At 38.8% G+C, this 9,343-nt stretch overlaps 1 protein-coding gene across 2 annotated transcripts in view; it reads left to right on the top strand.

Annotated features, from left to right (window-relative positions):
* The window catches only part of LOC109302861 (multidrug resistance-associated protein 1-like), an 87,568-nt gene extending 79,959 nt beyond the window's left edge, over window positions 1-7,609 (top strand). For both annotated transcript variants that reach the window (XM_019524764.1, XM_019524765.1), the window contains 4 exons: window positions 1,615-1,773; window positions 3,570-3,736; window positions 5,887-6,081; window positions 6,666-7,609. In XM_019524764.1, the coding sequence (XP_019380309.1) occupies window positions 1,615-1,773; window positions 3,570-3,736; window positions 5,887-6,081; window positions 6,666-6,789 (645 nt within the window). In that variant the 3' untranslated portion in view covers window positions 6,790-7,609. The remainder of the gene's footprint in view (window positions 1-1,614; window positions 1,774-3,569; window positions 3,737-5,886; window positions 6,082-6,665) is intronic.
* The last annotated feature ends 1,734 nt before the right edge of the window (window positions 7,610-9,343 follow it).

The raw sequence follows: 9,343 nt of genomic DNA, 5'->3' as shown, positions 1-9,343 counted from the left end.
GGGGGGGGGGGGGGGGGGGGGGAAGAGCCATCCATGAGCTAACATTATGTATATTGTATTTTTAATTAAGTGAAAAAGCATATTGGAAATTAGTTGTAACGTAATGTAAAGCTCTGTAAAGGTTTTCACTCTGGAATGATTCAGGGAGTCGTAGTTAGAATGATTCGTGTTTGGCACAAACATAGCTCATCATTTTATAAATGCTTGTACAGTCCATAAAAAGGGTAGGTTTTAATTTACATGTAATTAATATTGGCATTACTTACAAGGAGCCAAAGGGTCAGCTAACTTAGAAACACTAAAAAGGTTCTCCTGCTGATGTAGGCACCCCTTGTGAATTTATCAGACTACCAGGAAGGCACTTCCAGAACTCAGTTGCCTAAGAACTATTTAAGCAGGCCAGCTAATACCCATTTGTTTTTACGTGAGATTTTATGCAGTAATATTAGCTGAAAATCTAGACCGTGGTTTTTTTTTAATAAAGCAGCATTTAAGGTCAAGATGTACTGTAGTTCAAATATGAGTGTATTTGATAAGAGCCGACACAATGCTGTGACCCATTGAATGCCTCGCATTAAACTAACGCAGCCAATCATGTCTTTAATTGGATCTTGGTATCTTTTTGTTCTCCCTTTTAGAAGCATGGAGGGAAATATTTCCTTGTCAGTTTTGTCTGTGTCTTACATTTGGTAAATGACTTCTTGTTTTAAGTTATATTAGCATGAAGCAAATGAAACCTTGCATTTTCTTGTTTGAAAACCTCAGCAGTTATTAGTACAGGCCCAGCAACAATATGAGCAAAGTCTTGGGCCAATGGAACTACTTGCATGAGTAAGAACTTGTTAAAATAAGAAAAGAGGATCACAATCTGGCCCTCGATTACAGTGCTGCTGCTTTTCTGGTAGATGAAATGTTAACTTATGAATTGGGTGACACAAAATACTTTTAAAGAGACACTCCCTTCCACAAAATAAAATAGGTAGTCAGGAACCTGATGACACTTCCCAGGCACATTATTACGTGTCATTATTTCAACAAGAGTGAATTTTGGACCTCTTGATTAGGATGAGGGTGGTGGAAGGTCATCTTTGCTTTTTAAAACTTGGGTTTTCTATACAATGGCTGCTGACAGATATGGGACCCCTCCCCCTCACAAAAACAAACAAACAAACAAAAAAAACAAACAAACCAAAAAACCCATGCTTTACTGGAAGAAACAGTGCGTTAGTTCAGCCCAACTCTGCACCATCTGTATCAATTGCACAAAGCAGTAGAGCTTTTTGGTGATTTTATCTAAAGCTGATTCAATCACCAAAAATGCCCCACTGAAGCACCCGATGTATACAAATGTTGGGCGAGCCGGGTCAAACTAATGTGATGCCTCTTCTGGGCATGCACTTAGTGCAGGGGCATGCCAAATTTAAAGTAAAGCACCACTTATTTATTCTTTTGGTGGAGGGGTTACATGTATAAGCAGTCAAAGTTTAACATCAATAAAGAAAATTGAAATAACTTATTTACTAAAGTATCTATTGACTTACTAGCATCTTACCCAAGGTAGTGGAAATGACAATTTTTTTTATTTTATTTTATTTTTTAAATATGTTGTTCCAGGTTGGAATTGTTGGAAGAACAGGAGCTGGCAAATCAACACTCACAAATTGCTTATTTAGAATTCTAGAGAGAGCTGGGGGCAAAATAATTATAGATGGAATTGACATATCAACTATTGGACTCCATGATCTGCGCAGCAATTTGAACATTATTCCACAGGTAAAAGCTATTTTAAAGTGAACAATGCTTTTGCCATCTATAAAAAGTTCTAAATATGAAAGGCTGAAACTGTCAGTATGTTTTTATGGCTTTGAACTTCAACTCTCTCTCACTGGATCAGAGGCACAGTGTTGGGTGCACATGGTAGCCTAGACATTCTTCAGAGCTGGTTGTATAACTAGAAAAAAAACAATCAAATCAAATCCATATTGTCATTTGTATACAAAGAATCTTGAAGTGAATGAGATTAACAGAATTTATGCCACCTGGAAGGAAAAAAAAAAGTCTAACATAGGTTAATAGCTGGAATAACTTGGCTTCTCCAGTACCTGCTGGTATGTATAATCACATGCAATGTTTTCCCACATCTCTCAGCTAACTTCAAAAGTACTAAAATTATTATGTGGAATTAAGGATTCTATTGAGAATGTAAGGTACATAAACCGATGAATAGAGTACATGGAGTCAGTATGTGCATCTATATTCATTTTTTTTTTTATGTGGTCTTTCAGTTATTTAAGGAATATTGTACATTCCTTTACTGATATGAATTAAATGCAACTAAGCCTTTTTTAACATAACTTCATTAGGTTGAAAACTTCATTAAGTTTGCTCATACAGATATACTGATTGAATTACAACTCTTGATATTAATACTCAGTACACAAGTTGTTAACTACATATGAGTTTTGAAAGTGAGAGCCTCTTCCATAAGTAAATTCCTAAACTAACATTAGGATTGGTTACACTGACTATTATGAGGTTACCCAACACCTCGCATTATGAAATCTGGGTCTCAGTTTCCCTTTACTTTTCTACACGTGAATACTTTGAGACTGAAATGTACCAAGAAGGAAATTAAGAAAAATCATAGCTAAGATGGTTCAGCCATTTCTGAGAATGTTGTGAGAAAAACGTGTTTTCCCCATTTTAAATAATTCCTTGTGACATTTACTCCAAAGAGTGTATGCCCCTATGGTTTGGAACAAGCCCTAATTTGAACAAGTGCAGACTACATGCCAGGTGCATGCTCCCTTCCTTGTCTTTGAAAATCTGTCAAATTTTGGCCAAACTCTAAACCTTCAGAATGAAGTTGGGGGTGGAAAATAGCGCTTTGGCCACACACAGAAGGATCTTCTCTTTTAGTCACTAAATTGCCTAGAAATGTTTTTTCACTGACCATGCTCCAGTCCTAAACTAAGCAGTATTTTCCCTGGTATTGGAGGTCTTGGTTCATAGATTTCATAGACATTAGGGCTGGAATGGACCTCGGAAGATCATTGAGTCCAGCCCCCTGCCCCAGGGGGAGGAAGTCAGCTAGGGTCAAAGCATCGCGGCAAGATAAGTGCCCAAATGTTTCTTAAAAGAGTCCAGGGTAGGTGCTTGCACCATCTCTGGAGGGAGTCTATTCCAGGCCTTGGGGGCTCAGACAGTAAAGAAGTCTTGCCTATGTCCAGCCTAAAATGGTCTTGGAAGAGTTTGTGACCGTTGGTCCTCGTCATCCCTTGGGACACTCTGGTGAATAGGCGTTCCCTCAGATCCTGATGCACACCAACACTGATTGAGGATTGACAGACTCTGTTGCAACCTGGGCATGTGTTTCCATGCAGAGTGGGTGGCTTCCTCATTTGAGTACAACTCAACCTCACCTAGTTTCACCTTTTTACCTACAGATTTTCCCTTTAAAAAGTTCTGTTTTTATAGTGATCTTAACAGTCTTGCAGGCATTTGTTGAAAAGCACTGGTTTATTTAAATGTGTGAGGGTGTTGTGAAAGTAACTTCTCTCATTTTTCAGGACCCTGTCTTGTTTTCTGGAACCCTGCAGTCAAACTTGGATCCACTTGGAAAGCACTCTGATCTTGAGCTCTGGGAGGCACTGGAGTTGTGTGGCTTAAAGAATTTTGTCCAGTCTCTTCCAAAGAAGCTTCTTCATGAGGTTTCAGAAGGTGGTGAAAACCTCAGGTATCAGATCAAGTAATGCTATCTGAAGGAAGGACTTCAGCTCTTTTAAATCGTTTGATCTTCATTCTGCATGTTTTATTTCACATCATTCTAATATTTTCCCTGCCACAGAAATGTCCCCTGTTCCCCCATTTTAAACAAGATTACTGTAGCAATTGAAATTATTCTGTGGTCACCTAGCTAAATGGAAACAGGTCAGTATTCTCTGGACTGACTTAGAAAGGATGCTGAACTTTACATGATTTAGTGATTTCTTCTGGTCTTCAAAACAGATAAGTCTCTGCTGAAGTATATCAGAGATCAGTTAATAGCTCAGGAAGGGAACCAAAGCAAATAGCTGTATTTATAGGAGAAAGTAACAATGTAACAAGTCAGGAGTTGAGATGGAAGGGAAAAATGGGAGAAGGTAGGGAGTGTAGTGTAGGGATACTATGCTGTGATACACACTTTTTCTTCTACTACTGGTTTAGTGTAGAATAGCTATTTAGTTTTGCTTATATGCATTTTTAAATTCAAAGTTGTGTCAAGGTAACATTTTGTAGAGCAAATTGTTCTGAGGAAAACTACACCATAGCACTGTGTTAAAATCTAGGAAGCTTGTATAATCTGGTTACCTTGTTTGGGAAGAATTTAAAAACATGGAGGGGGGAAAGACATTTTTAAAAATATAGAACATAAGTGGAAAGTGTATTGAATAGCAACTTGGATTTTTAAGGTATAGGCTGGTTCAGATTGCAAGTGCCTTGTAGAAATTACAAAGACACCGTGTAGGTTCCTTAAAACTTCCTTAAGCAGCACTGACACTGCTGCAAGTAACAGGCAATTTCAAATTTGCCTCAGCATCTATACCAGGACATTAATACTGTAATAAGTATTAAAGCCAGGTTTACACTACAAAGTTGTGTCAGGATGACTGTGTGTTAGGAGTAGAAGAAAAGGAAATAAAAACAAAAATACCTCATATCCCTAATCAATGTAGCTCTGTTATGCTAGAATCTGTATGTGGGATTTTTGCTAATTTATCTCATTCAAGGATATGGTTTGACTATACTAGCAACGCCTTTGGAAATGTGTAGACTGGTGCTAAGGTAAGAAAGCAGAAACTGGATTCACCTGAAAAAATAGAACCAAACAGTCATCTTAAACAGACTGAGTGCATCTACATGAGCAATTAATGTGTTTGAATTTTCTGCACAGAAAATTCAGGCTTGTTAAAGCACTCCCTGACGCGTGTCTACACGTGCTTCCACTTTGGGAGCAAGTTGCACCCGACAGGGCCAGCCCAGTTCAGAGCAGCAGCCCAGCCAGTCGGGACACACTTATCTCTGGCACCAATCTGCTCTGCTCTGCTTGCGAGGCTCGCTGCCATGTGGAGGGGGATCCCTTTCCTCGAGCACTCCCGCAGCCATACAGTTCCTGAAGCCTCACCATGTTCCAAGCGCCCTGCTGCTGCCAGAGCTTGGATGCTGCCATGTTCCATGCTGCATTTCTACAAAGGGTATTTTTGTTCATGAGTTCAGGCCAGGGTGGGCCTTGCACCCTGTAGCATCCCCTAGAGAGGGGACTTGATCAAGCAGGCATCCCCTGGAGCAGCCTTGCAATGGCACTGGCAGTTAAGGTGAGACTAGAGGGGAGCAGGGAGAAGGCAGCTTTCCAAGTCACCCATGTTGAAAAGGATGGCTTTGGCAAGCAGGATTCACCTGTGTGGGAGCAGCTGTAGCTCTGCACTCCATGCAGATGGGAAGGAGCTTCCCTCAGAGCCGGGACAGCTCCCCCTGCCCTACTGGGGGCCGCCAGGGCTAAGCAGCTATTGTGGCCCCCTGTTTCCTGGGCTAACTGGGAACAATTTGTATTGGTGTTAGCAAACAATACATTAGACTTACCTAATGCACAGTAATTGCCATGCACATGTAGATGGTGACACTTTACTGCATATTATATTAGTCTAATGTGCAGTAAAGCATTTCCTGTAGAGCTACCCACTGAGAGCAGCTGGTTTGATTTGGTTTAACAATATGGGCTATTGTAGCTTTTCCTCTTTGAAAGCTCCTGATAGAGGAATTATACAGCATTTTTTGGGAGTGGGGGGACATACCAATACTTTTAGAAAACTATTGAAATAAGTCTTCCTCAAGTGTGTTTCTTCACAGTGTAGGGCAGAGGCAACTTGTCTGTCTTGCCCGCGCTTTGCTACGAAGGACAAAGATTCTGGTCTTAGATGAAGCAACAGCCTCTGTTGACCTGGAAACAGACCACCTGGTACAGTCCACCATCCAAAAGGAGTTTGACAGCTGTACAGTCCTAACTATAGCCCACAGGTTGCATACAATTGTGGATTCTGAAAGGCAAGTTTCAACATTGAGCTTTACAAAACCTGTAGTTGCTTCCTTTAGACATTGGCAGAGTTGGTAGGCATAAAAACTGACCTGGATTGATACCTTCACCAGTTACTCCCTTGGTCACCAACAGATGTTTGGCAGTGCCATAAAATATATATTGGTAATTAGTGCCATAAAATCTGTATTAATAATATTAGTAATAGTATACAAAGTAGTTAGAGCAATAACAACATTGAGAGTATAGTAACATTAAGAAAACTAATATAGTAGTTTTATATCAATCTCCCCATCTCTGTTTTAATTACTGAAGGAATATCAGTTTCCTGGTAGTTAGCTTTCGGAATAAGAAATCTGTTTAATTTGTCAAAATAAATGGTCTGCTCTGTTCAAACTCAAGACAGCAAAGTAAAATTCCTTTTTAGTATGGGAGTTCATAGCTTAATGACTAGCTGAGTCATGTACTGCAATGTTTCCTTGTAAAAGCTTTTACTTTTTACAAATTTCAGTTAATTACCATGCTCAGTAGGGCTGAGAAGTCTGGCTGGATGGCTCTTTCCACCCAATCACCTTTCTATTTTTTTGCATTGTAGAGTGCTTGTTCTCGACTCTGGAAGAATTGTAGAATTTGATACTCCCCATAACTTATTACGTCAGAAAGGAGTGTTTTCCGAAATGGTCACAGAAGCTGGGATAACGTATGATACGGATGCCTAGTGAAATACTCTCAAAAGACAAGGATGTGCATTTTTTTTCCTTAACTCTACTTACCAAGAAAACAGTCCGGGAGCGTGGCATATACTCTATCCTCAATGTTATAAAATGATTGTGCAATATAGGGGTAGTGGGCACGCTTGACAATACAAACTCCATGCTATAACTGCAATTTATTGTATATTCATCAGCTTTATTTATTAAGTACCACATTTTATTATGCATTTTTACTAGACCTAGATTATAATTATATTGTATGAAGATCCAAGCCTTAAATTTTGCTTTAGCAAGAGACCTGCTTGCTTGCCTTTCACATTAGTTAATACATACTTTGTAGTCCTAAGTTTGATTGAATCTTTTAATATATTTTAAATTATTTAGAAAAAACAGCACTGATTTAACTTGCATACTTGATTACAGATCAATTTGAGAATTGTACTCTGCTTATTTTAATCTGCGTGGGTATACGGTTTCAGACCTTTGCGTGACATTTTTTATTTTGTAAAATTACTTCTGAACACCCAAAATGTAATGGGCAAGTGAACTGATAAAATATTCCTTCTGACAACTAATTTACAATAGGACTTGGAAAAAGCTCATGGAATCCTGAAAAATGAAAATCCCTCTGGAGATATCCAGTTTATGTTTAAAACATGTTTATATAAGTCTATACTAGTAATAGTAGCAGTATGGCCAAGAAAATTACTAATGCTTATTCTTGTATGTATACCATCATGTATGTTTTGTTTGTTTGTTTTTGTTGCATTTCTTTGTGATTAAATAGGGTGAGTGGGTAAAGTGAGGAGAAGAGAGGTTCCATATTGAAGAGTAGACAAGAAAAAAAAACACAGAATGGCATACTGTACTAGCTCAAACTTCCATGCCTCATTTTTTCTCCCAAAAGATAGTTAGCTCCTCTCATAGGAGTGACACATTTCTCATCCACATTTGAGCATTTAAAACAGGATTTCTTCTGAAGTAGCATAACCCACCTACCTCACTGTGTCTGTAGAAGTACCTGCAAGCAGATGAAGTACTTCACTTGTTCAACACCAGAGCAGTCTGGACCAATCTGCATTCTTGAAAAGAAGTTAAGTAGTTCCCCCAGGAGCTACTGCTTTTATTGGCTTGCTTCTCAGCACCTAATTAAGGTCCCACCCTGCTTTATTACAGCAGGGGGTGACACCTGTGGAAGGTCAAGGAAGTGTTTATCTCCCTACCCTTTTGATAATCAAAGGGGTGTCTACATCTAATCATAGCAGGCACACTAGGCAAAGCCAAGAAGAGCAACCATCCCAGTCTTTGGAAATCCACCAGTAGAACAGCAGTTCTAGTCATGCCTAGCCAATTAGCAGCTTTACTAATGTATGAGGATGATTTTCTCTTTCAATTTCTCTGTCCACCTAACACAAAAGGATAAGAGTGAAAAAACTCTGCCATTCCCTCCTATTTTCTGTCTAACACACAGTATGCCAAAGTTGGTTGCCAAATAATAGTCCAATTCAAGCATGGAGGTTTTCTGTCTTTTTAAATAAATATTAATAAGTGAAGCTTGCAAACTATTAAATAGGGTAGGCCATGGTGGGGATTAATTGATTTGTAGCAGAGGTTAATCTGCTTAATGCTGAAGGCTTCCCCTTGTCTTTACTAATGCAAATTGTTCTCACCTTTTAAAACAGTTCTCATTTCTAAGTAGCTTGGTCAGCTGGCTAAGATCCCAAAATGTAGTTTTTAAAAAGCTTAATCCTGTGCAACAACCTAGGGTTTTGTGTGTAGACAATCAAGCTGTCTGAATGTTGTTAAGTCCTAAACTTACTTTGGAGATTGGCCAGCTTCACTGCTGGCATGAAGTGATCCAGCCTAGGACACCGACTTTGAATCTAGCCTTCTGACTTCTAGTAAGAATCCTACTTGTTTTCATCCGTTCACTATTTATGCGCTTGAGCCTAACAAAGAACGAAAGTGCTAAGGGCAGAAGGCTTTATGATCTTCTTCTGTGGTATTTCAAATAAATAAAAAAGCTTGCATTTAAAACATAGGCATTAGTGACTGTCCTTTTATATACTGCACACTTGCATTTGCCAATTCAGGGAAATTTACTTAGAGGGCTGTTAACAGTAATTGTACCTACAGAAGTTAGCCTCTGAAGAGGTAAGCTGCCTACTTTTCTCTTAGGTGGGGAAACATTCCCTTGAAAGTAGAAAGCTGATTTGCAAGAGTATGCTGAGAAATTAGATGGACAATATTACTTAAAAAATGAAAATGTATATTAGTTCACCATTTGTAAGTCTGCATATGTTTCAAAGCTAAGAACCATTTGTATGGAAATGACAAGGTAGACTGTCTTCTGTATTGACCCTTTCTAAGAAAGTACTACTTTTGTACTACTACTTTTAAGGCTTACTGCCTTAAAAATAATATCAGGTGATTGTTAACATTCCTTTTAGAAAAATAAAAACATTCTGAACACTTATGAAACTGGTTTCAGTCCTTTTGAATCGTCATTTGCAGTAAGGGAGATATCACTAAACAAGCACAAGCAACAGGGTGCAAAGAT

The sequence above is a fragment of the Gavialis gangeticus genome, unplaced genomic scaffold (assembly GCF_001723915.1).
Source record: "Gavialis gangeticus isolate Ggan-Ray unplaced genomic scaffold, GavGan_comp1, whole genome shotgun sequence".
Lineage (NCBI taxonomy): Eukaryota > Metazoa > Chordata > Crocodylia > Gavialidae > Gavialis > Gavialis gangeticus.
This window is presented reverse-complemented; position numbering and strand designations above follow the sequence as displayed.